Genomic DNA, 27,676 nt, shown 5'->3' with positions numbered 1-27,676 from the left:
GATGGGGACAGTGTAGAGGGAGCTTTACTCTGTATCTAACCCCGTGCTGTACCTGTCCTGGGAGTGTTTGATGGGGACAGTGTAGAGGGAGCTTTCCTCTGTATCTAACCCCGTGCTGTACCTGTGCTGGGAGTGTTTGATGGGGGACAGTGAAGAAGGAGCTTTACTCTGTATCTAACCCCGTGCTGTACCTGTCCTGGGAGTGTTTGATGGGGACAGTGTAGAGGGAGCTTTACTCTGTATCTAACCCCGTGCTGTACCTGTCCTGGGAGTGTTTGATGGGGGACAGTGTAGAGGGAGCTTTCCTCTGTATCTAACCCCGTGCTGTACCTGTCCTGGGAGTGTTTGATGGGGGGACAGTGTAGAGGGAGCGTTACTCTGTATCTAACCCCGTGAGTACCTGTCCTGGGAGTGTTTGATGGGGGACAGTTTCACATCCACTCATGAAGGCGGCCAGTGTTAATTTTGTTGTTAAGCTAGGCAGGTGAAGGGCATTGTGTAATTTAAGAACCTTGAGCACTTATAAAGAGAGACTGCTGGGATATAGAAACATCGAAAATAGAAGTAGCCCATTCAGCCCTTCCATCCTCTATCTCAATGTCACACTCCAGCACTCTCTCCCCCTGCCAATCACAGTCATAGAGGTTTACAGCAGGGAAACAGGCCCTTCAGCCCAACTTGTCCATGCCGCCCAGATTTTAACCTCTAAGCTAGTCCCAATTACCCGTATTTGGCCCATATCCCTCTATACCCATCTTACCCATGTAACTGTCTAAATGTGCAGGTTAGGTGGATTAAATTGCCCAAGTGTCAGGGGGACTAGCTAGGGTAAATGCATGGGGTTATGGGTGTAGGGCCTGGGTGGGGTTGTGGTTGGAGCAGACTCGATGGGCCGAATGGCCTCCTTCCGCACTGTCGGGATTCTATAGGCAGTAATATCTTAAAATGAAGTCTTTGCATAGATTGAAGCACACACAGGATCTCTGACTATATCTAACTCCCTTCTTGAAAACATACAATGTTTTGGCCTCAATTACTTCCTGTAGGGAATTCTCCAGACAGATGAAAACAGAGTGGTCTGTCTCCCCATGCCCCCCTCGCCCCCGCCACACTTCACCGCTTTACCTGCAGCCATCCACGAGGCTCCAGGCCTCGATCTTGCCGTCGAAAGACGTGACACAAAGTGTGGTCTCGCCCAGGAATGTGCAATCCGAGATTCCGTCACAGCTACTCGCCAGCGATCGCAGTTCCTAGACAGGGAGAGGCAAACGAAAACTGAAGAAAATCGGTTCGCTCCCGCACAAGGGGGAGATTCCGCACCAGCTCATCAGATTTTGACTTTTTTTTTTAGTTTATTTATTAGCGTCACAAGGCGGCTTCCATTCACACTGCAGAGAGGTTACTATGACAATCCCATACTTTAGAGTGGATCTACCTCGCATTAATCTTTTCACTGATCTTTCTCTACACCCTGGCGATGACTGTGACACTACATTCCGCACCCTCTCCTTTCCTTCTCTATGAACGGTATGCTTTGTCTGTATTCCATCTCCCCCATTGTGACAGGCCCCTGGTGCCCCATTGTGACTGCCTTCTACAGCCCCCGCGGTGACCGGATTCTACAGCCCCCACGGCGACTGTACTCTGTAGCCCCCATTGCGACTGTATTCTATAGCCCCCATTGCGACTGTATTCTATAGCCCCCACTGCGACTGTATTCTATAGCCCCCCCATTGAGACTGTACTCTATAGCCCCCATTGCGACTGTATTCTATAGCCCCCACTGCGACTGTATTCTATAGCCCCCATTGCGACTGTATTCTATAGCCCCCACTGCGACTGTATTCTATAGCCCCCCCATTGAGACTGTACTCTATAGCCCCCATTGCGACTGTATTCTATAGCCCCCACTGCGACTGTACTCTATAGCCCCCATTGCGACTGTATTCTATAGCCCCCCCATTGAGACTGTACTCTATAGCCCCCATTGCGACTGTACTCTATAGCTCCCATTGAGACTGTACTCTATAGCCCCCATTGCGACTGTACTCTATAGCCCCCATTGCGACTGTATTCTATAGCCCCCCCATTGAGACTGTACTCTATAGCCCCCATTGCGACTGTACTCTATAGCCCCCATTGCGACTGTATTCTATAGCCCCCATTGAGTCTGTACTCTATAGCTCCCATTGAGTCTGTACTCTATAGCCCCATTGCGACTGTATTCTATAGCTCCCATTGCGACTGTATTCTATAGCTCCCATTGCGACTGTATTCTATAGCTCCCATTGCGACTGTACTCTATAGCCCCCATTGAGACTGTACTCTATAGCCCCCATTGAGTCTGTACTCTATAGCCCCCATTGAGTCTGTACTCTATAGCCCCATTGCGACTGTATTCTATAGCTCCCATTGCGACTGTACTCTGTAGCCCCCATTGCGACTGTGCTCTATAGCCCCCATTGAGACTGTACTCTACAGCCCCCATTGAGTCTGTACTCTACAGCCCCCATTGCGACTGTATTCTATAGCCCCCATTGCGACTGTATTCTATAGCCCCCATTGCAACTGTATTCTATAGCCCCCATTGAGTCTGTACTCTATAGCTCCCATTGCGACTGTATTCTATAGCCCCCATTGAGTCTGTACTCTATAGCTCCCATTGCGACTGTATTCTATAGCCCCCATTGAGACTGTACTCTATAGCTCCCATTGAGTCTGTACTCTATAGCCCCATTGCGACTGTATTCTATAGCTCCCATTGCGACTGTATTCTATAGCTCCCATTGTGACTGTATTCTATAGCTCCCATTGCGACTGTACTCTATAGCCCCCATTGAGACTGCACTCTATAGCCCCCATTGAGACTGCACTCTATAGCCCCATTGCGACTGTATTCTATAGCTCCCATTGCGACTGTACTCTGTAGCCCCCATTGCGACTGTACTCTATAGCCCCCATTGCGACTGTACTCTATAGCCCCCATTGAGACTGTACTCTATAGCCCCCATTGAGACTGTACTCTATAGCCCCCATTGCAAATTAATCTATAGCTCCCATTGAGACTGTACTCTATAGCCCCCATTGCGACTTAATCTATAGCCCCCATTGCGACTGTACTCTATAGCCCCCATTGAGACTGTACTCTATAGCCCCCATTGAGACTGTACTCTATAGCCCCCATTGCGACTTAATCTATAGCCCCCATTGAGACTGTAATCTATAGCCCACATTGAGACTGCACTCTATAGCCCCCATTGAGACTGCACTCTATAGCCCCATTGCGACTGTATTCTATAGCTCCCATTGCGACTGTACTCTGTAGCCCCCATTGCGACTGTACTCTATAGCCCCCATTGCGACTGTACTCTATAGCCCCCATTGAGACTGTACTCTATAGCCCCCATTGAGACTGTACTCTATAGCCCCCATTGCAAATTAATCTATAGCCCCCATTGAGACTGTACTCTATAGCTCCCATTGAGTCTGTACTCTATAGCCCCATTGCGACTGTATTCTATAGCTCCCATTGCGACTGTATTCTATAGCTCCCATTGTGACTGTATTCTATAGCTCCCATTGCGACTGTACTCTATAGCCCCCATTGAGACTGCACTCTATAGCCCCCATTGAGACTGCACTCTATAGCCCCATTGCGACTGTATTCTATAGCTCCCATTGCGACTGTACTCTGTAGCCCCCATTGCGACTGTACTCTATAGCCCCCATTGCGACTGTACTCTATAGCCCCCATTGAGACTGTACTCTATAGCCCCCATTGAGACTGTACTCTATAGCCCCCATTGCAAATTAATCTATAGCTCCCATTGAGACTGTACTCTATAGCCCCCATTGCGACTTAATCTATAGCCCCCATTGCGACTGTACTCTATAGCCCCCATTGAGACTGTACTCTATAGCCCCCATTGAGACTGTACTCTATAGCCCCCATTGCGACTTAATCTATAGCCCCCATTGAGACTGTAATCTATAGCCCACATTGAGACTGTACTCTATAGCCCCCATTGCGACTGTGCTCTATAGCCCCCATTGAGACTGTACTCTATAGCCCCCATTGCGACTGTACTCTATAGCCCCCATTGCGACTGTACTCTATAGCTCCCATTGCGACTTAATCTATGGCCCCCATTGAGACTGTACTCTATAGCCCCCATTGAGACTGTACTCTATAGCCCCCATTGAGACTGTACTCTATAGCCCCCATTGCGACTTAATCTATAGCCCCCATTGAGACTGTAATCTATAGCCCACATTGAGACTGTACTCTATAGCCCCCATTGCGACTGTGCTCTGTAGCCCCCATTGAGACTGTGCTCTATAGCCCCCATTGAGACTGTGCTCTATAGCCCCCATTGCGACTGTACTCTATAGCCCCCATTGCGACTGTACTCTATAGCTCCCATTGCGACGTAATCTATGGCCCCCATTGAGACTGTGCTCTATAACCCCCATTGAGACTGTGCTCTATAGCCCCCATTGAGACTGTGCTCTATAGCTCCCATTGAGACTGTGCTCTATAGCCCCCATTGAGACTGTGCTCTATAGCCCCCATTGAGACTGTGCTCTATAGCCCCCATTGAGACTGTACTCTATAGCCCCCATTGAGACTGTACTCTATAGCCCCCATTGCGACTTAATCTATAGCTCCCATTGAGACTGTACTCTATAGCCCCCATTGCGACTTAATCTATAGCCCCCATTGCGACTGTACTCTATAGCCCCCATTGAGACTGTACTCTATAGCCCCCATTGCGACTTAATCTATAGCCCCCATTGAGACTGTAATCTATAACCCCCACGGCAACTGTATTCTATAGCCCCCATTGCGACTGTACTCTATAGCCCCCATTGAGACTGTACTCTATAGCTCCCATTGCGACTGTACTCTATAGCTCCCATTGCGACTGTACTCTATAGCTCCCATTGCGACTGTACTCTATAGCCCCCATTGCGACTGTACTCTATAGCCCCCATTGCGACTGTACTCTATAGCCCCCATTGCGACTGTACTCTATAGCCCCCATTGAGACTGTACTCTATAGCCCCCATTGAGACTGTACTCTATAGCCCCCATTGAGACTGTACTCTATAGCCCCCATTGAGACTGTACTCTATAGCCCCCATTGAGACTGTACTCTATAGCCCCCATTGAGACTGTACTCTATAGCCCCCATTGAGACTGTACTCTATAGCCCCCATTGAGACTGTACTCTATAGCCCCCATTGAGACTGTACTTTATAGCCCCCATTGAGACTGTACTCTATAGCCCCCATTGAGACTGTACTCTATAGCCCCCATTGAGACTGTACTCTATAGCCCCCATTGAGTCTGTACTCTATAGCCCCCATTGAGTCTGTACTCTATAGCCCCCATTGCGACTGTACTCTATAGCCCCCATTGCGACTGTACTCTATAGCCCCCATTGCGACTGTACTCTATAGCCCCCATTGCGACTGTACTCTATAGCCCCCATTGCGACTGTACTCTATAGCCCCCATTGCGACTGTACTCTATAGCCCCCATTGCGACTGTACTCTATAGCCCCCATTGCGACTGTACTCTATAGCCCCCATTGCGACTGTACTCTATAGCCCCCATTGCGACTGTACTCTATAGCCCCCATTGCGACTGTATTCTATAGCCCCCATTGCGACTGTATTCTATAGCCCCCATTGCGACTGTATTCTATAGCCCCCATTGCGACTGTATTCTATAGCCCCCATTGCGACTGTATTCTATAGCCCCCATTGCGACTGTATTCTATAGCCCCCATTGCGACTGTATTCTATAGCCCCCATTGCGACTGTATTCTATAGCCCCCATTGCGACTGTATTCTATAGCCCCCATTGCGACTGTATTCTATAGCCCCCATTGCGACTGTATTCTATAGCCCCCATTGCGACTGTATTCTATAGCCCCCATTGCGACTGTATTCTATAGCCCCCATTGCGACTGTATTCTATAGCCCCCATTGCGACTGTATTCTATAGCCCCCATTGCGACTGTATTCTATAGCCCCCATTGCGACTGTATTCTATAGCCCCCATTGCGACTGTATTCTATAGCCCCCATTGCGACTGTATTCTATAGCCCCCATTGCGACTGTATTCTATAGCCCCCATTGCGACTGTATTCTATAGCCCCCATTGCGACTGTATTCTATAGCCCCCATTGCGACTGTATTCTATAGCCCCCATTGCGACTGTATTCTATAGCCCCCATTGCGACTGTATTCTGTAGCCCCCATTGCGACTGTATTCTGTAGCCCCCATTGCGACTGTATTCTATAGACCCCCATTTCGACTGTATTCAATAGCCTCCCATTGCGACTGTATTCTATAGCCCCCCATTGCGACTGTATTCTATAGCCCCCCATTGCGACTGTATTCTATAGCCCCCCATTGCGACTGTATTCTATAGCCCCCCATTGCGACTGTATTCTATAGACCCCCATTGCGACTGTATTCTATAGACCCCCATTTCGACTGTATTCAATAGCCCCCCATTTCGACTGTATTCTATAGCCCCCCATTGCGACTGTATTCTATAGACCCCCATTGCGACTGTATTCTATAGACCCCCATTGCGACTATATTCTATAGCCTCCCATTGCGACTGTATTCTATAGACCCCCATTGCGACTGTATTCTATAGACCCCCATTGCGACTGTATTCTATAGACCCCCATTGCGACTGTATTCTATAGCCCCCCATTGCGACTGTATTCTATAGCCCCCCATTGCGACTGTATTCTATAGCCCCCCATTGCGACTGTATTCTATAGCCCCCCATTTCGACTGTATTCAATAGCCCCCCATTTCGACTGTATTCTATAGCCCCCATTGCGACTGTATTCTATAGCCCCCCATTGCGACTGTATTCTATAGCCCCCCATTGCGACTGTATTCTATAGCCCCCCATTGCGACTGTATTCTATAGCCCCCCATTGAGACTGTATTCTATCGCCCCCCAATGCGACTGTATTCTATAGCCCTCCAATGCGACTGTATTCTATAGCCCCCATTGCGACTGTATTCTATAGCCCCCATTGCGACTGTATTCTATAGCCCCCATTGCGACTGTATTCTATAGCCCCCATTGCGGCTGTATTCTATAGCCCCCATTGCGACTGTATTCTATAGCCCCCATTGCGACTGTATTCTATAGCCCCCATTGCGACTGTATTCTATAGCCCCCATTGCGACTGTATTCTATAGCCCCCATTGCGACTGTATTCTATAGCCCCCATTGCGACTGTATTCTATAGCCCCCATTGCGACTGTATTCTATAGCCCCCATTGCGACTGTATTCTATAGCCCCCATTGCGACTGTATTCTATAGCCCCCACTGCGACTGTATTCTATAGCCCCCCATTGCGACTGTATTCTATAGCCCCCATTGCGACTGTATTCTATAGCCCCCATTGCGACTGTATTCTGTAGCCCCCATTGCGACTGTATTCTATAGACCCCCATTTCGACTGTATTCAATAGCCTCCCATTGCGACTGTATTCTATAGCCCCCCATTGCGACTGTATTCTATAGCCCCCCATTGCGACTGTATTCTATAGCCCCCCATTGCGACTGTATTCTATAGACCCCCATTGCGACTGTATTCTATAGACCCCCATTTCGACTGTATTCAATAGCCCCCCATTTCGACTGTATTCTATAGCCCCCCATTGCGACTGTATTCTATTGCCCCCCATTGCGACTGTATTCTATAGACCCCCATTGCGACTGTATTCTATAGCCTCCCATTGCGACTGTATTCTATAGACCCCCATTGCGACTGTATTCTATAGCCCCCCATTGCGACTGTATTCTATAGCCCCCCATTGCGACTGTATTCTATAGCCCCCCATTGCGACTGTATTCTATAGCCCCCCATTGCGACTGTATTCTATAGCCCTCCAATGCGACTGTATTCTATAGCCCCCCATTTCGACTGTATTCACTGACGCAACTATTCATGCCTGCACGCCTCAGCACAAGTTCCTCGCCTAGTGGCGAACTTGTTAATGGGATGGCACGGTGGCACAGTGCTTAGCACTGCAGCCTTACAACGCCAGTTACCCGGGTTCAATGCCAGCCTTGGGTCACTGGAATGTGGTGTTTGCACCATCTCCCCGTGTCTGCGTGGGTTTCCTCCGGGTGCTCCGGTTTCCTCACACAGTCCAAAGATGTGCAGGTTGGGTGGATTGGCCATGCTAAATTATCCCTTTAGTGCCCAGAGGTGTGTTGGTTAGGTGCATTTGCGGTGTAGATATGTGGGGTTACAAGGATAGGGCGGAGGGGGGGTGTGCCTGGGTAAGATGCTCTATCGGAGAAAGTTGGTGCAGACTCGATGGGCCAAATTGCCTCCTTCTGCAGTGTAGGGACTCTCCGATTCCGTTATCCACATTCTCCTCACTGCCGGGAGGAAGAAATCTCCCAAACTTCCGACCGAGTTGGTCACTCTCCCATCTTATGCTCTTCATAGAAACCCTACAGTACAGAAAGAGGCCATTCGGCCCATCGAGTCTGCACCGACCACAATCCCACCCAGGCCCTACCCCCACATACTTACCCGCTAATCCCTCTAACCTACGCATCCCAGGACACGAAGGGCAATTCTTTAGCATTGGCCAATCAACCTAACCCGCACATCTTTGGACTGTGGGAGGAAACCGGAGCACCCGGAGGAAACCCACGCAGACACGAGGAGAATGTGCAAACTCCACATACACAGTGACCCGAGCCGGGAATCGAACCCAGGACCCTGGAGCTGTGAAGCAGCAGTGCTAACCACTGTGCTACCGTGCCACCCCACTGTGCTACCGTGCCGCCCTCTAACTCAAGAATGGCAGGTTTTTATTGCTTCATTCCTTCAGGGGGTGTGGGCATCACTGGCCAAGGTGGGGGGGCGGGGCGGGTCTCTCTCTGAAAGCTGCCTGGGGGGAGGGTTGGAAAGAGGGGTCCGAGAGACCTACCTGTCCGCTCTCGAGGTCCAGCACGTGCAGGTAACCCTCGCTGGTGCCCACCACCGCCAGTCGGCCAGAGGGTGAGACGCTCACACAGCGGGGCACCGTCGGAGTCGTCATCACCTTGCTGGGGGAGAGAGGGAGGGGGGAGAGAGGGGGGAGGGGGGAGAGAGGGGGGAGGGGGAGAGAGGGGGGAGGGGGGAGAGAGGGGAGAGGGGGGAGAGAGGGGGGAGGGGGGAGAGAGGGGGGAGGGGGGGAGAGGGGGGAGGGGGGAGAGAGGGGGGAGGGGGGAGAGAGGGGGGAGGGGGGAGAGAGGGGGGAGGGGGGAGAGAGGGGGGAGGGGGGAGAGAGGGGGGAGGGGGGAGAGAGGGGGGAGGGGGGAGAGAGGGGGGAGGGGGGAGAGAGGGGGAGGGGGGAGAGAGGGGGGAGGGGGGAGAGAGGGGGGAGGGGGGAGAGAGGGGGGAGGGGGGAGAGAGGGGGGAGGGGGAGAGAGGGGGGAGGGGGGAGAGAGGGGGGAGGGGGGAGAGAGGGGGAGGGGGAGAGAGGGGGAGGGGGAGAGGGGGGGAGGGGGGAGAGAGGGGAGGGAGAGAGGGGGAGGGGAGAGAGGGGGAGGGGGGAGAGAGGGGGAGGGGGGAGAGAGGGGGAGGGGGGAGAGAGGGGGAGGGGGGAGAGAGGGGGAGGGGGGAGAGAGGGGGAGGGGGGAGAGAGGGGGGGAGAGAGGGGGAGGGGGGAGGGGGGAGAGAGGGGGAGGGGGAAAGAGGGGGAGGGGGAAAGAGGGGGAGGGGGAAAGAGGGGGAGGGGGGAAAGGTTTTTTTGGGGGGTTTAGGAAGGAACAAACGAGACAGGTCAGCAAGCGAAGGCAAGGTGATAATCTCTGAATATCCCACCCCCCCCCCCCCCCCCCCCCGACATCATTCTCTACTCCTCAGTCTCACCCCCAGCTGTGGCTCACTCTGGCCCGGGTCAGGGGGTGTGACAGAGTTCAGCGTTACAGGTAGGTTTACATTAACACTGCAATCAAGTTACTGTGAAAATCCCCTAGTCGCCACACTCCAGCGCCTGTTCTTTGATTCGATTTATTGTCACATGTATTGGGATACAGTGAAAAGTATTGTTTCTTGCGCACTGTACAGACAAAGCATACCGTTCATAGAGAAGGAAAGGAGAGAGTGCAGAATGTAGTGTTACAGTCATAGCTAGGGTGTAGAGAAAGATCAACTTAATGCGAGGTAGGTCCATTCAAAAGTCTGACAGCAGCAGGGAAGAAGCTGTTCTTGAGTCGGTCGGTGCGTGACCTCAGACTTTTGTATCTTTCTCCCGATGGAAGAAGGTGGAAGAGAGAATGTCCGGGGTGCGTGGGATCCTTGATTATGCCGGCTGCTTTTCCGAGGCAGCGGGAAGTGTAGACAGAGTCAGTGGATGGGAGGCTGGTTTGCGTGACGGACTGGGCTTTGTCCACAACCCATTCACTGCCCAAGACCCCTTTTAAATTCCACTGAGTACAAGTCCAGCAGATCCAGTCTCTCTTCATACGTCAGTCCTGCCGTTCTGGGAATCAGTCTGATGAACCTTCGCTGGACTCCCTCAATCGCAACAATGTCCTTCCTCACACTAGGAGACCAAAACTGCACACAATACTCAAGGTGCGGCCTCATCAAGGCCCTGTATAACTGCAGTAAGATATGGCCCTTGTGACTAAAGGGATCAAAGGGTATGGAGAGAAAGTGGGAGTGGGATACTGAAAGTGCATGCTCAGCCATGGTCATATTGAATGGTGCTGCAGGTTCGGAGGGCTGAATGGCCTACTCCTGCACCTACTTTCTATGTTAATCCTCCTCCAGGCCCTCTTCAAGGACTTGACGTCCTTCCTCAAGTGCGGTGCTCGGAATTGGGTGTGTGGACTGCGGAAGAACGGCCGCAACAATAATTTAACAACAATAATGGCAGTAGTAGCTTTAAAATGGCTTTTCTGGCGGAGAGTGAAGCATGCTGGGAATTTTAGTCAATTTATAGATGCAAGGTCGTAAAGAGGCTCTGGTCTGGGAGCTGTGATCTGAAACCTCCTGTGTTGGCCAGGTAAGGGAAGTTGTTTACACTGACCAAGACAGCGTGGCTTCGATTTATATGGCTGCTCTGTATGGGACATGTCAAATGAACCAAGTGTAATGGCATTGTTCGCAAGTAATTTCAAGTAAAGGAGAGTAAAGTTTATTTATTCATCACAAGTAGCCTTACATTCACACTACAATGAAGTTACTGTGAAAATCCCCTAGTCACCACTCTCCGGTGCCTGTTCAGGTACACTGAGGGAGAGTTTTACATAGAAACATAGAAAAACTACAGCACAAACAGGCCCTTCGGCCCCACAAGTTGTGCCGAACACATCCCTACCTTCTAGACCGACCTATAACCCTCCATCCTATTAAGCTCCATGTACTCATCCAGGAGTCTCTTAAAAGACCCTATTGAGTTTGCCTCCACCACCACTGACGGCAGCCGATTCCACTCACCCACCACCCTCTGTGTGAAAAACTTACCCCTAACATTTCCCCTGTACCTACCCCCCAGCACCCTAAGCCTGTGTCCTCTCGTAGCAGACATTTCCACCCTGGGAAAAAGCCTCTGAGACTCCACCTGATCTATGCCTCTCAACATCTTATATACCTCTATTCGGTCTCCTCTCATCCTACATCTCTCCAAGGAGAAAAGACCGAGCTCCCTCAGCCTATCCTCATAAGGCATGCCACTCAATCCAGGCAACATCCTTGTAAATCTCCTCTGCACCCTTTCAATCTTTTCCACATCTTTCCTGTAATGAGGCGACCAGAACTGAGCACAGTACTCCACGTGGGGTCTGATGAGGGTCTTATATAGCTGCATCATTATCCCCGGACTCCTAAACTCAATCCCACCATTGATAAAGGCCAGCACACCATACGCCTTCTTAACCACCTCCTCCACCTGCGGGGCCGATTTTAGAGTCCTATGGACCCGGACCCCAAGGTCCTTCTGATCCTCTACAGTACTAAGAGTCTTTCCCTTTATATTGTACTCCTTCATCCCATTTGACCTGCCAAAATGGACCACTACGCATTTATCTGGGTTGAAGTCCATCTGCCACTTCTCCGCCCAGTCTTGCATCCTATCTATGTCCCTCTGTAACTTCTGACATCCCTCCAGACTATCCACAACCCCACCAACCTTCGTGTCGTCGGCAAACTTAACAACCCATCCCTCCACTTCCTCATCCAGGTCATTTATGAAAATGACAAACAGCAAGGGTCCCAGAACAGATCCCTGGGGCACTCCACTGGTGACCGACCTCCAATTCGAAAAAGACCCATCTATACCCACTCTCTGCCTCCTTTGGGCAAGCCAGTTCTGGATCCACAGGGCAGCAGCCCCTTGGATCCCATGCCCTCTCACTTTTTCTAGAAGCCTTGCATGGAGGACCTTATCGAACGCCTTGCTAAAATCCATATAAACCACATCTACTGCTTTCCCTTCGTCAATGTGTTTAGTCACATTTTTGAAGAACTTCACCAGGCTTGTAAGGCACGATCTGCCTTTGACAAAGCCATGCTGAGTATTCTTGAGCATACCAAACCTCTCTAAATGCTCATAAATCTTGTCCCTCAGGATCTTCTCCATCAGCTTACCAACCACTGAGGTTAGACTCACCGGTCGGTAATTTCCTGGGCTATCCCTATTCCCCTTCTTGAAAATAGGAACCACATCCACAATCCTCCGGCACCTCTCCCGTCTCCATCGACGACGCAAAGATCATCGCCAGGGACTCTGCAATCTCTTCCCTCGCCTCCCACAGTAACCTGGGGTACATCCCATTCGGACCCGGCGACTTATCTATCTTGATGCCATTCAAAGATTCCAGCACAACCTCTTTCTTAAAGTTCACATAATCTTTTCAGTCCACCGCAACCCTGCAGTACATCCACCCAGGTCCTTTTCCTCCGTGAAAACTGAGGCAAAATACTCATTAAGCACCTCTGCCATTTCTACTGGTTTCGTACAGACTTTCCCGCCTTCACCTTTTGCATGGCCAATTCACCCAACTTCCACATCTTTGGACTCATTGGATGTTCGAGCTATGCGATCAGTTTCTGGTTACACAGTTGGTTGGAGGACAGAATCTTCCAGAAGCAAGTGAAGCATTGTGGATAGAGAGACATACGAGCCTTTGTTTGGCAGCAATAGCTCAAAGAGACCAACCATTGCAAGAAGATCTGTGCCCTGAAGGATGCTTCTGAGAAGGAGGAGATAGATTCTGCATCGGGGATATTTCTTGACCAAGGTTTTCCTAAACTCGGTAGTATCTATGCTCAGTTAAATAGCTAAAACTGATGTTCAGTAAAAGTTAAAGTGCAGTTTAAGAGTTAAAGTTCAGTGGAAAGTTGATGTTCAGTTTGAGTTAAAGTTCAGGAAGGAGTTAATGAGTTGCAACTGTTGATGTTCGAGTTGGTATTAGAAGTGTTAAATAAAGAAATAATTGAATTACTGTCCTGGTTCGTCCCAGTAAACTGGAATGCTTGGAAGGTGTTCAAATTAAAAGCTGTATAATAAAAGTGATACTCCCACTGAGGCCTCCTCCCACACCCTACCTCAGGCACCTAAGCCTACCCCCAGCCCCCCCAAAACCCTGCACCCCCCCACCCCCCCAAACCCGAGCCCCGACAGTAGAAGAAATTCACTCACCCCTCAGTCTGGGCCGCAGCCTGTGGCTTATTGGTCCACTCAACGAGACGGAAGCCCTCCGGCATCTTCTCAGACGGCTGGCCGGGTCCTCCACCATCGGCCAGCACCAGTTGGCGGGCCTGCGCGCAGACGGGCGAGTCGTCAGGTTGGTTTAGGGCCTGCTGCCAGAATAGGATGGGGTCCCGGGACAGGACGGGCGTGTTGGCGAAGACAAAGTCCCGGTAAGGGCTGACCTCCGAGAGGGCGCCCTGACTCCCTGCGTCTGGATAAAGAAAGGGGGAATTATTATTTTAAAATTTCCCCCCCCTTCTTTCCCCCCCCTTGCACGTTAAACTCGACAATATTGGCCAAGGAAGTTCAGCCGCAATCCCATTGGGCGCCAGGACACCCAATGAAGCTGCCCGCACAGCGCAATGAGGTGAGGAGTTCCGCGGTATGACTGGGCAGCACTGCCCGGACAATCCTGAGTGCGTCAATTGCTGCACTATCAACCAATTGAAGATAATCAGTCGCACTCAGAACATGGCTCCTTCACGCTTGCTACAAATGGCACCCGTGGTTGGCACTGCTGCCTCCCACGGCCAGGGACCCAGGTTCGATCCTGGCCTCGGGTCACTGGCTGCGTGGAGTTTGCACTTTCTCCCCGTGTCTGTGTGGGTTTCCTCTGGGCAATTTAGCATGGCCAATCCACCCAACCTGCACATCTTTGGACACTAAGGGACAATTTAGCATGGCCAATCCACCTAACCTGCACATCTTTGGACACTAAGGGGCAATTTAGCATGGCCAATCCACCTAACCTGCACATCTTTGGACACTAAGGGGCAATTTAGCATGGCCAATCCACCTAACCTGCACATCTTTGGACACTAAGGGGCAATTTAGCACGGCCAATCCACCTAACCTGCACATCTTTGGACACTAAGGGGCAATTTAGCACGGCCAATCCACCTAACCTGCACATCTTTGGACACTAAGGGGCAATTTAGCATGGCCAATCCACCCAACCTGCACATCTTTGGACACTAAGGGGCAATTTAGCATGGCCAATCCACCTAACCTGCACATCTTTGGACACTAAGGGGCAATTTAGCATGGCCAATCCACCTAACCGACACATCTTTGGACACTAAGGGGCAATTTAGCATGGCCAATCCACCTAACCTACACATCTTTGGACACTAAGGGGCAATTTAGCACGGCCAATCCACCTAACCTGCACATCTTTGGACTGTGGGAGGCAGCAGGAGGAAACCCACGCAGACACGGGGAGAATGTGCAGACTCCACGGGAGGGAGGGAAGGGAAGGAACTCACGGTAGAGGTTGAAGGTCGCGCAGAGCTGCGGCAGCATTCCGAGACGCACATGGAGTGATGAGAAGTGTAAGTTGGTGAGGAGGGAACTGAAGCGAGTAACCTCCCCTGACAGGATCTGCAATGGGAGAGGAAAAAAATAGTCAAAAAGGAATCCAGACGCCCAAACAGCAGAGGCCAAAACCTCACCCACATCCCAACATCTCTCCCCCGAGGAGGAGGTTCTGAACAGTCAGTGTGAAGATCCGGTCACCAAATTATGAGGCAGGACCACAAAGGTCCTCATCCCTGGATTGGTACCCGAGCCACGGGCACATTGGCTTTGTCAAAATGTCTGCCAATATGGTCCCCCTTAGGTCCAGATCACCAACAATCCTGGTTCCTCCACGCCAACGCTACAATTAAGAAAGCCCACCAATGCCTCTACTTTCTCCGGAGGCTAAGGAAATTTGGCATGCCCGACCCCAGTATCTCATGTACATGCTCCCTATTCTATACCCGAGTGTCTCATGTACACTCTCCCTACTGTACACCCCCCAGTATCTCATGTACACTCTCCCTAATGTACACCCCCCAGTATCTCATGTACATTCTCCCTATTCTATACCCAAGTGTCTCATGTACACTCTCCCTACTGTACACCCCCCAGTATCTCATGTACACTCTCCCTAATGTACACTCCCCAGTATCTCATGTACATTCTTCTTATTGTACATTCCCAGTATCTCATGTACATCCTATTGACCACCCCCCCAGTGTCTCATGTACACTCTCCCGCTTGGTTAAGGCGGCGTATGGTGTGCTGGCCTTCATCAATCGAGGGATTGAGTTTAGGAGTCCGGGGATAATGATGCAGCTACACAAGACCCTCGTCAGACCCCACTTGGAGTACTGTGCTCAGTTCTGGTCGCCTCATTACAGGAAGGATGTAGAAATTATTGAAAGGGTGCAGAGGAGATTTACAAGGATGTCGCCTGGATTGAGTGGCATGCCTTATGAGGATAGGCTGAGGGAGCTCGGTCTTTTCTCCTTGGAGAGACGAAGGATGAGAGGAGACCTAATAGAGGTATATAAGATGTTGAGAGACATAGATCGGGTGGACTCTCAGAGGCTTTTTCCCAGGGTGGAAATGGTTGCTACGAGAGGACACAGGTTTAAGGTGCTGGGGGGTAGGTACAGGGGAAATGTTAGGAGGAAGTTTTTCACTCGGAGGGTGGTGGGCGAGTGGAATCGGCTGCCGTCAGTGGTGGAGGCAAACTCGACAGGGTCTTTTAAGAGACGTCTGGATGAGTACATGGGACTTAGTAGGATTGAGGGTTATAGGTAGGCCTATATATAAGCCTAGGTAGGTAGGGACATGACCGGCGCAACTTGTGGGCCGAAGGGCCTGTTTGTGCTGTAGTTTTTCTATGTTCTATGTTCTCTGGAGGCTAAGGAAATTTGGTATGTCCAACCCCAGTATCTCATGTACATTCTCCCTATTCTATACCCTAGTGTCTCAGGTACATTCTCCCTACTGTACATCCCCCAGAATCTCATGTACACTCTCCTTAATGTACACCCCCTCAGTATCTCTTGTACACTCTCCCTATTGTACAGCCCCAGTATGTCATGTGCACTCTCCCCATTGTACACCCCACAGTCTCTCATGTACACTCTCTCTATTGTACATTCCCAGTATCTCATGCATACTCCTATTGTACACACCCAGTATCTCATGTACACCCTACTGACCACCCCCCAGTGTCTCATGTACACTCTCCCTCTTGTACACCACCAATGTCTTGTGTACACTCTTCCCATCCTATATACTCTCATTATCGTGCATATACTAGCCTCTCGCGTACAGTCTCAGAAATGTACACGCAAAACAGCATCTTGCGGACTCTCACCCGGACACTGACTCATGCTGCATAGTTGTACTCACATTATTATAAAGAACAAAGAAAAGTACAACACTGGAACAAGCCCTTCGGCCCTCCCTCCAAGTCTGTGCCGACCATGACGCCTCAACTCAAAACAAACCTTCTGTCCTTACTCGGTCCCTATCCCTCTATTCCCTCCCTATTCATCTACCCATCCAGATGCCTCTTAAGTGTTGCTAATGTGCCTGCTTCCACCACCTCCTCTGGCAGCGCGTTCCAGGCACCCACCACTCTCTGCGTGGAAAACTTCCCCCGCACACATCTCCCTTAAACTTTCCCCCTCTCACTTTGAGCCTGTGCCCCCCTTGTCATTGACGCTTCCACCCTGGGAAAAAGCCTCCGACTGTCCACCATGTCTACGCCTCTCATCATTTTGTAGACCTCTATCAGGTCTCCCCTCAGCCTCTGTCTTTCCAGTGAAAACAATCCTAGTTTATCCAACCTCCCCTCATAGCCAACACCCTCGAGACCAGGCAACATCCTGGTGAACCTTCTCTGCACCCTCTCCAACGCTTCCACATCCTTCTGGTAGTGTGGCGACCAGAACTGCACTCAATACTCCAAATGCGGCCTAACCGAGGTTTTATACAGCTGCAACATGATTTCCCAACTCTTGTACGTGTGATGTCAGTGTCCCTGTAAGAGTTTTTTTAAAATTCATGCTCACAGCCTTAGGTGATGTCATTGTTTGGAAGAGAAAATAAGCTGTGGACAGCTCAGGTGACAGGGATTCCAGTTTGGAGCTGTAGGATTGAGATTTTAGTTTTAGAAGGGACAGCAAGCCAAAAAGAAATGTTTTCCCTCTCTCCTTGTTGTTTTGAAAATTCTGTTGCCTCACTGAAAACAAGATCTTGTCTTCCTGAAGGGTGAAAACCTGTGGATGTTGGGGGATGGACCAGAACGTCTCTGGTGTTTTGGAAAGCTGTCTTGTCTTTAAACTGTTCTGAGTCTCAAAAACATTTGACTGCAGAATTCAACTAACGGGCCTCGATCTCAGTATCACGTGAACATTAGTCTGTGCTGTGTTAAACCTGTAAAACGGGTCTTTGGTCTATGGGAGGTTTTGGATTTAACTGGAACAAGCTTATATATATTCATTAAAGGTTATACATTATCATGATTGTTTGCTTCTGGTTCGTAATTGATATAAGTTTTCATTAATTTTCTAACAAAGAACAGTACAGCACAGGAAACAGGCCCTTCGGCCCTCCAAGCCTGTGCCGCTCATTGGTCCAACTAGACCAATCGTTTGTATCCCTCCATTCCCAGGCTGCTCATGTGACTATCCAGGTAAGTCTTAAACGATGCCAGCGTGCCTGCCTCCACCACCCTACTTGGCAGCGCATTCCAGGCCCCCACCACCCTCTGTGTAAAAAACGTCCCTCTGACATCTGAGTTATACCTCGCCCCTCTCACCTTGAGCCTGTGACCCCTCGTGATCGTCACCTCCGACCTGGGAAAAAGCTTCCCACTGTTCGCCCTATCTATCCCCTTCATAATTTTGTACACCTCTATTAGGTCTCCCCTCATTCTCCGTCTTTCCAGGGAGAACAAGCCCAGTTTACCCAATCTCTCCTCATAGCTAAGACCCTCCATACCAGGCAACATCCTGGTAAACCTTCTCTGCACTCTCTCTAACGCCTCCACGTCCTTCTGGTAGTGCGGCGACCAGAACTGGGCGCAGTATTCCAAATGTGGCCTAACCAGCGTTCTATACAACTCCATCATCAGACTCCAGCTTTTATACTCTATACCCCGTCCTATAAAGGCAAACATACCATATGCCTTCTTCACCACCTTCTCCATCTGTGCTGCCACCTTCAAGGATTTGTGGACTTGCTGTGTTTCTGTGTCCCTCTGTGTTTCTATACTCTTGATGGCTCTGCCATTTATTGTATAACTCCCCCCTACATTAGTTCTTCCAAAATGCATCACTTCACATTTATCTGGATTAAATTCCATCTGCCATTTCTCCGCCCAATTTTCCAGCCTATCTATATCCTGCTGTATTGTCCGACAATGTTCATCGCTATCCGCAAGTCCAGCCATCTTCGTGTCATCCGCAAACTTGCTGATTACACCAGTTACACCTTCTTCCAAATCATTTATATATGTCACAAATAGCAGAGGTCCCAGTACAGAGCCCTGCGGAACACCACTAGAGTGGCAGATTTCCACTCCATCTGATGAAGGAGCATTGCTCCGAAAGCTTATGGTATTTGCTACCAAATAAACCTGTTGGACTTTAACCTGGTGTTGTGAGACTTCTTACTGTGCCTGTGGCCAAGCCAGTTCTCCACCCATCTAGCCACCTCTCCTTGTATCCCATGTGCCTTAACCTTCTTAACCAACCTGCCATGAGGGGCTTTGTCAAATGCCTAATACTTACTATACATGTTAACTACATTCTGAAATAAAGTTTGTTTGATAAAAGCTCCTTCGTGGGTTATACTTGAATCACACCTGTGTGGAAAGTTAGGTTACAAACAATTGGGAAACTTAAAGTTAAATAATTGTCAGAAGATTATAGCCATTTGGCCCATCGAGTCTGCACCAACTCTCTGAAAGAGCATCTTACCCAGGCTTACCTCCCTACAGTTATCCCTGTAATCCCATGCATTCAGCATGGCCAATCCACCTAACCTGAACATCTTTGGACACGAAGGGACAATTTACCACGGACAATCCACCAAAAGTAAAGCAATACTTCGCTTGCCCCCGTTCCAATTTTGTCCTGAAGAAGGGAAAGGGTTAATGTTTTTTTTTGTACTCAATGTATTTTGTACCTTTGAAGTCCTTTGGTCCCCTTATTTGCGAAAGGATATATTGGCCTTGGAGGGAGTGCAGAGAAGGTTCACCAGGTTGATACCGGAGATGAGGGGTGTAGCTTAGGAGGAGAGATTAAACAGATTGGGTCTGTACTCGTTGGAGTTTAGAAGGATGAGGGGTGATCTTATAGAGACATATAAGATAATGAAAGGGCTGGATAGGGTAGAGGTGGAGAGATTCTTTCCACTTAGAAGGGAAACCAGAACTAGAGGGCACAGCCTCAAAATAAGGGGGGGGGGGGGGGGGGGGGGAGGTTCAGAACAGAGTTGAGGGGGAACTTCTTCTCTCAGAGGGTGGTGAATCTCTGGAATTCTCTGCCCATTGAAGTGGTGGAGGCTTCCTCATTGAATATGTTTAAATCACGGGTAGATAGTTTTCTGATCGATAAGGGAATTAGGGGATATTGGGAGCAGGCGGGTAAGTGGAACTGATTCGCTTCAGATCAGCCATGATCTTGTTGAATGGCGGGGCAGGCTCGAGGGGCTAGATGGCCTACTCCTGCTCCTATTTCTTATGTTCTTATGTACCGAAAAGGTTGAACTTTGTACCTGGAATGTATCACAAACATAACCCTTCCTTATGGCTAGTCTCCCCTTTGTTTATATTGCTCCTGGTAGTAGTATAAGCCATTTGTTCGTGGCTCCCTCGCTTGTTTATATCATTCTGATAAAACAGACAGTTAAATATAGATGTTGGGTTGTAAGTCTTACTTTTCCCGTAGGCTTGTGTATGATTTAAACAAAGGAAGCAGCTACCAAATGGTAGAGTGTGAGAATGGCCGTTTGAAGGAGGACTCCCACTGGGACAGCTGCAATCGCACACAGTCACTTCAAAGGAAAGGCCGCGGGAAGAGCAGGGGGACCAGAGGTTGCATCTTGACAACAACTACCAGGAGAATTGTGCTTTATGACCCAAGGATACCAGATAGTCTCTAACCATAAACCAGAGTGTATCAGAAGCTGTTAAAGGAACTATAATTTATGATCAAGGACTGTTAACTGGACTTTGCTTCATGACTTGTATTGGGAACCCTGATGTACAAAGGTCCACGCTTCTTGTGTTCAGGGAGAACTTTGGCTTCCGCTTTCAAGAGGTCAGGTTCTCCCGCAAGCTTGAGAGAATAAAGCCTACTCTATTTTGACTCATACCAGCCTCAGAGGTAGTTTTACCGACTTCAGTACACAAGTTATTAAAGCTGAAAGGTTGAAAGAGTGCAGAGAAGGTTCACAAGGATGTTGCCGGGACTTGAGAAGATGAGTTACAGAGAGAGATTGAATAGGTTGGGACTTTATTCCCTGGAGCGTAGAAGATTGAGGGGAGATTTGATAGAGGTGTATAAGATTTTGATGGGTATAGATAGAGTGAATGCAAGCGGGCTTTTTCCACTGAGGCTAGGGGAGAAAAAAACCCAGAGGGCATGGGTTAAGGGTGAAAGGAGAAAAGTTTAAAGGGAATATTAGGGGGGGCTTCTTCACGCAGAGAGTGGTGGGAGTGTGGAATGAGCTGCCGGATAAAGTAGAACATAGAAAAACTACAGCACAAACGGGCCCTTCGGCCCCACAAGTTGTGCTGAACACATCCCTACCTTCTAGACCTACCTATAACCCTCCATCCTATTACGCTCCATGTACTCATCCAGGAGTCTCTTAAAAGACCCTATTGAGTTCGCCTCCACCACCCCTGACGGCAGCCGATTCCACTCGCCCATCACCCTCTGTGTGAAAAACTTCCCCCTAACATCTCCCCTGTACCTACCCCCCAGTACCTTAAACCTGTGTCCTCTCGTAGCAGACATTTCCACCCTGGGAAAAAGCCTCTGAGAGTCCACCCGATCTATGCCTCTCAACATCTTATACACCTCTATTAGGTCTCCTCTCATCCTTCGTCTCTCCAAGGAGAAAAGACCGAGCTCCCTCAGCCTATCCTCATAAGGCATGCCACTCAATCCAGGCAACATCCTTGTAAATCTCCCCTGCACCCTTTCAATCTTTTCCACATCCTTCCTAAAGTGAGGCGACCACTGTTGGTAAGTTTTAACATTTAAGAAAAACTTGGACGGGTTCATGGATGAGAGGGGTGTGGAGGGATATGGTCCAAGTGCAGGTCAGTGGGACTAGGCAAAAAATGGTTCGGCACAGACAAGAAGGGCCAAAAGGCCTGTTTCTGAGCTGTTATTTTCTATGGTTCTAAAACCCACGACACCTGAAGTGAAGCATCTCATGCTTATCCCAGGTAAATTCAAGATGCAAAACTTATGATTCAGACGGGCTTTATAAAATACTGACCTCTGCATGGAGGTCAGTGACCAGTGGAGTGCCCCAGGGATCTGTTCTGGGACCCTTGCTGTTTGTCATTTTCATAAATGACCTGGATGAGGAAGTGGAGGGATGGGTTGGTAAGTTTGCTGACGACACCAAGGTAGGTGGTGTTATAGAACATAGAACAGTACAGCACAGAACAGGCCCTTCGGCCCACGATGTTGTGCCGACCTTCATCTGAAACCAAGATCAAGCTATCCCACTCCCTACCATCCTGGTGTGCTCCATGTGCCTATCCAATAACCGCTTAAATGTTCCTAAAGTGTCTGACTCCACTATCACTGCAGGCAGTCCATTCCACACCCCAACCACTCTCTGCGTGAAGAACCTACCTCTGATATCCTTCCTATATCTCCCACCATGAACCCTATAGTTATGCCCCCTTGTAATAGCTCCATCCACCCGAGGAAATAGTCTTTGAACGTTCACTCGATCTATCCCCTTCATCATTTTATAAACCTCTATTAAGTCTCCCCTCAATCTCCTCCGCTCCAGAGAGAACAGCCCCAGCTCCCTCAACCTTTCCTCATAAGACCGACACTCCAAACCAGGCAGCATCCTGGTAAATCTCCTTTGCACTCTCTCCAGCGCTTCCACATCCTTCTTATAGTGAGGTGACCAGAACTGCACACAATATTCCAAATGTGGTCTCACCAAGGTCCTGTACAGTTGCAGCATAACCCCACGGCTCTTAAACTCCAACCCCCTGTTAATAAAAGCTAACACACTATATGCCTTCTTCACAGCTCTATCCACTTGAGTGGCAACCTTTAGAGATCTGTGGATATGGACCCCAAGATCTCTCTGTTCCTCCACAGTCTTCAGAACCCTACCTTTGACCCTGTAATCCACATTTAAATTTGTCCTACCAAAATGAATCACCTCACATTTATCAGGGTTAAACTCCATTTGCCATTTTTCAGCCCAGCTTTGCATCCTATCTATGTCTCTTTGCAGCCTACAACAGCCCCTCCACCTCATCCACTACTCCACCAATCTTGGTGTCATCAGCAAATTTACTGATCCACCCTTCAGCCCCCTCCTCTAAGTCTTAATAAAAATCACAAAGAGCAGAGGACCAAGCACCGATCCCTGCGGCACTCCGCTAGCAACCTGCCTCCAGTCCTAAAATTTTCCATCCACCACCACCCTCTGTCTTCGATCAGATAGCCAGTTACCTATCCAATCGGCCTATCCAATCGGCCAACTTTCCCTCTATCCCACACCTCCTTACTTTCATCATAAGCCGACCATGGGGGATGTGGATAGTTTGGAGGGATGTCAGAAGTTGCAGCGAGACATAGATAGAATGCAAGACTGGGCGGAGAAGTGGCAGATGGACTTCAACCCGGATAAGTGTGTAGTGATCCATTTTGGCAGATCCAATGGGATGAAGCAGCAGTATAATATGAAGGGTACCATTCTTAGCAGTGTAGAGGATCAGAAGGACCTTGGGGTCCGGGTCCATAGGACTCTTAAATCGGCCTCGCAGGTGGAGGATGCGGTCAAGAAGGCGTACGGCGTACTAGCCTTCATTAATCGAGGGATTGAGTTTAGGAGTCGGGAGATAATGCTGCAGCTTTATAGGACCCTGGTTAGACCCCACTTGGAGTACTGCGCGCAGTTCTGGTCACCTCATTACAGGAAAGATGTTGAAGCCATTGAAAGGGTGCAGAGGAGATTTACAAGGATGTTGCCTGGATTGGGGGGCATGCCTTATGAGGATAGGTTGAGGGAGCTTGGTCTCTTCTCCCTGGAGAGACGAAGGATGAGAGGTGACCTGATAGAGGTTTACAAGATGCTGAGAGGTCTGGATAGGGTAGACTCTCAGAGGCTATTTCCAAGGGCTGAAATGGTTGCTACGAGAGGACACAGGTTTAAGGTGCTGGGGGGTAGGTACAGAGGAGATGTCAGGGGTACGTTTTTCACTCAGAGGGTGGTGGGTGAGTGGAATCGGCTGACGTCGGTGGTGGTGGAGGCAAACTCGTTGGGGTCTTTTAAGAGACTTCTGGATGAGTACATGGGATTTAATGGGATTGAGGGCTATAGATAGGCCTAGAGGTAGGGATATGATCAGCGCAACTTGTGGGCCGAAGGGCCTGTTTGTGCTGTGGCTTTCTATGTTCTATGCTGATCTCAGGTAAATTCAAGATGCAAAACTTATGATTCAGACGGGCTTCATAAAATACTTTGGTGTTTCTAACCTGAACCATAACACTACCCAGTGCCCTGTCCAATGAAGGCAAGCGTGCCATATGCCTTCTTAATCACCTTGGCCACCTGTGCTGACACTTTTCGGGAACTGCGGATCCGCGCACGTTAATTCTACTCATTAACGCCCCCGTATTTTCACCCACCATTGCACACCCGCTTGCATGCGCGTCAGTTCACTCTCAAACGCCTGTACTAACCGACACACCCCAAGCTTGGACTTAGCGAAGATTCATACCAGATGGTGGGGGAGGTCACTGAGTGTCTCGGGGTCACAGGCAGCGAATGTTCCGTTCCCCTCGGGGTCCGTCAGTCTCCAGAGATGGACTGTTGGCAATGAGGACAAATTAAAACAATATTTCCACTTCTCGATTTGATCCAACCTTTCCTCAAATGGGCGTCACGGTAGCACAGTGGTTAGCGCTGCTGCCTCACAGCGCCAGGGACCCGGGTCCGATTCCTGGCTCGGGTCACTGTCTGTGTGGAGTCTGCACATCCTCCCCATGTCTGCCCGGGTTTCCTCCGGGTGCTCTGATTTCCTCCCACAGTCCAAAGATGGGTGGATTAGGTGAATTGGCCATGCTAAAATTGCTCCCTAGTGCCAAAGATGTGCACGTGAGGTGGATTGGCCATGCTAAATTGTCCCTTAGTGTCCAAAGATGAGCAGGTTGGGTGGATTGGCCGTGCTAAATTGCCCCTTAGTGTCCAAAGATGTGCAGGTTGGGTGGATTGGCCATGCTAAATTGCCCCTTAGTGTCCAAAGATGTGCAGGTTGGGAGGATTGGCCATGCTAAATTGTCCCTTAGTGTCCAAAGATGTGCAGGTTAGGTGGATTGGCCATACTAAATTGCCCCTTAGTGTCCAAAGATGTGCAGGTTAGGTGGATTGGCCGTGCTAAATTGCCCCTTAGTGTCCAAAGATGTGCAGGTTGGGTGGATTGGCCATGCTAAATTGTCCCTTAGTGTCCAAAGATGTGCAGGTTAGGTGGATTGGCCATGCTAAATTGCCCCTTAGTGTCCAAAGATGTGCAGGTTAGGTGGATTGGCCGTGCTAAATTGCCCCTTAGTGTCCAAAGATGTGCAGGTTGGGTGGATTGGCCATGCTAAGTTGTCCCTTCGTGTCCAAAGATGTAGAGGTTAGGTGGATTGGCCATGCTAAATTGTCCCTTAGTGTCCAAAGATGTGCAGGTTAGGTGGATTGGCCATGCTAAATTGTCCCTTAGTGTCCAAAGATGTGCAGGTTAGGTGGATTGGCCATGCTAAATTGTCCCTTAGTGTCCAAAGATGTGCAGGTTAGGTGGATTGGCCATGCTAAATTGCCCCTTAGTATCCAAAGATGTGCAGGTTAGGTGGATTGGCCATGCTAAGTTGTCCCTTCGTGTCCAAAGATGTATAGGTTAGGTGGATTGGCCATGCTAAATTGTCCCTTAGTGTCCAAAGATGTGCAGGTTAGGTGGATTGGCCATGCTAAATTGTCCCTTAGTGTCCAAACATGTGCAGGTTAGGTGGATTGGCCATGCTAAATTGCCCCTTAGTGTCCAAAGATGTGCAGGTTAGGTGGATTGGCCATGCTAAATTTCCCCTTAGTGTCCAAAGATGTACAGGTTAGGTGGGTTGGCCATGGTAAATTAACCCTCGTGTCGGGGGAATGGTAGGGTAAATACACGGGGTTGCAGAGATAGAGCCTGGGTGGGATAGTTGCCCGTGCAGGCTCGATGGGCTGAATGGCCTCCTTCTGCACTGTAGGAATTCTATCGTCCTAAGACGACAAACACCCCTTCATCCCAGGAATCGGCCCAGTGAACCTTCTCTGAACGGCCTCCTGAAGTAAGGAGACCGAAACATATGCCCAGCACTCCGGATGGGATCTCACCAAGGTCCCTGTACAGCTGCAGCAAGAAGCATAGCATCCCTACAGTGTGAAGGAGGCCATTCGGGCCATCGAGTCTGCACCAACTCTCTGAAAGAGCACCTTTCCCAGGCTCACCTCCCTACGGTTATCCCGATAACTCCGTGCATTTAGCATGGCCAATCCACCTAACCTGCACATCTTTGGACACTAAGGGACAATTTAGCATGGCCAATCCACCTAACCTGCACATCTTTGGACACTAAGGGACAATTTAGCATGGCCAATCCACCTAACCTGCACATCTTTGGACACTAAGGGACAATTTAGCATGGCCAATCCACCTAACCTACACATCTTTGGACACTAAGGGGCAATTTAGCATGGCCAATCCACCTAACCTGCACATCTTTGGACACTAAGGGGCAATTTAGCATGGCCAATCCACCTAACCTGCACATCTTTGGACACTAAGGGGCAATTTAGCACGGCCAATCCACCTAACCTGCACATCTTTGGACACTAAGGGGCAATTTAGCACGGCCAATCCACCTAACCTGCACATCTTTGGACACTAAGGGGCAATTTAGCACGGCCAATCCACCTAACCTGCACATCTTTGGACACTAAGGGGCAATTTAGCACGGCCAATCCACCTAACCTGCACATCTTTGGACACTAAGGGGCAATTTAGCATGGCCAATCCACCTAACCTGCACATCTTTGTTAATTCTCCTTGGGCTCCTGTGACCAACATGCAAGTCCTTGCTAAAATCAAATTGTCACAAAATGGTTGCCCCGTTTCTGACATCAGGCTTCACCGGCCGCCAAGCACTCTGGGACATCCCAGGGACCTGAGAGTTCCCAGCATCCTGCTGGACTGGGGGCAGCGCTGAGAGGTGGCTCTTTGTGGGAGCTTGCTGTGCACAAAATGGCCGTCATTCTGCTGCCATTACGTTTTAATGGGGCGGGGTAGCGCTGGGGGCCGGCGGGCGCGTTCACTCACCTGCCAGGAGGAGATGGAGCCTCCTCTCCCGCTCGCTGTCCCTCAGGTACCTCTGCTGCACGGCATCCCGTAGGAGAGCGGTGGACAGGCGGAGGCGGGAGCTGAGCCGCTCTGCCGGGGCCCAGACCCCCATCACACTGTCAACGGGAGAAGGGAAGGGGGGTGGAAACAAGGGGGGGGGGGGGGGGGGGGGGGGAAGGAGGGGGGGAAGGAGAAGGGAGGGAGGAGAGACAGAAGCAAAATTTCAATGAACCGCTCTGACCAATAACAGATTCATCCGGAAACTTCCTCAGCCCTTTGGACCCTTCATTCCAGGGTACTGTCCCCCCTCCCCCCTCTCCCCTGACCGAGTCTCCCCCAAGTCCCGTCCTCCACCCCACCCACCGTATCGACTCACTCTACGATTCATGTACGTGGACTCCAGATCCCTCTGTACCTCAGCTTTCCGCAACCTCTCTCCATTCAAATCATTTCCTGCTTTTCCCGCCTTCCTGCCAACACACTCAATCTCACAGCTTCCCAAGTC

General features: G+C 49.9%; 1 protein-coding gene across 1 annotated transcript in view; it reads right to left on the bottom strand.

Moving 5' to 3' along the window:
- The window catches only part of LOC144490521 (telomerase protein component 1-like), a gene marked incomplete at its 3' end in the record, with an annotated part of 32,226 nt that extends 4,943 nt beyond the window's left edge, over window positions 1-27,283 (bottom strand). Inside the window, exons 1-6 of the mRNA XM_078208254.1 lie at window positions 27,151-27,283; window positions 24,535-24,623; window positions 15,017-15,131; window positions 13,701-13,962; window positions 8,997-9,114; window positions 1,126-1,250 (exon numbers count right to left, since the gene is read on the bottom strand). Of these exons, the coding sequence (XP_078064380.1) occupies window positions 1,126-1,250; window positions 8,997-9,114; window positions 13,701-13,962; window positions 15,017-15,131; window positions 24,535-24,623; window positions 27,151-27,283 (842 nt within the window). The remainder of the gene's footprint in view (window positions 1-1,125; window positions 1,251-8,996; window positions 9,115-13,700; window positions 13,963-15,016; window positions 15,132-24,534; window positions 24,624-27,150) is intronic.
- Window positions 27,284-27,676: the final 393 nt, after the last annotated feature.

This window comes from Mustelus asterias, unplaced genomic scaffold (assembly GCF_964213995.1).
Source record: "Mustelus asterias unplaced genomic scaffold, sMusAst1.hap1.1 HAP1_SCAFFOLD_3392, whole genome shotgun sequence".
In the NCBI taxonomy this organism is placed as follows: Eukaryota; Metazoa; Chordata; class Chondrichthyes; order Carcharhiniformes; family Triakidae; genus Mustelus; species Mustelus asterias.
Note: the sequence above shows the minus strand (reverse complement) of the source record. Positions and strands in the feature narration are given on the sequence as shown.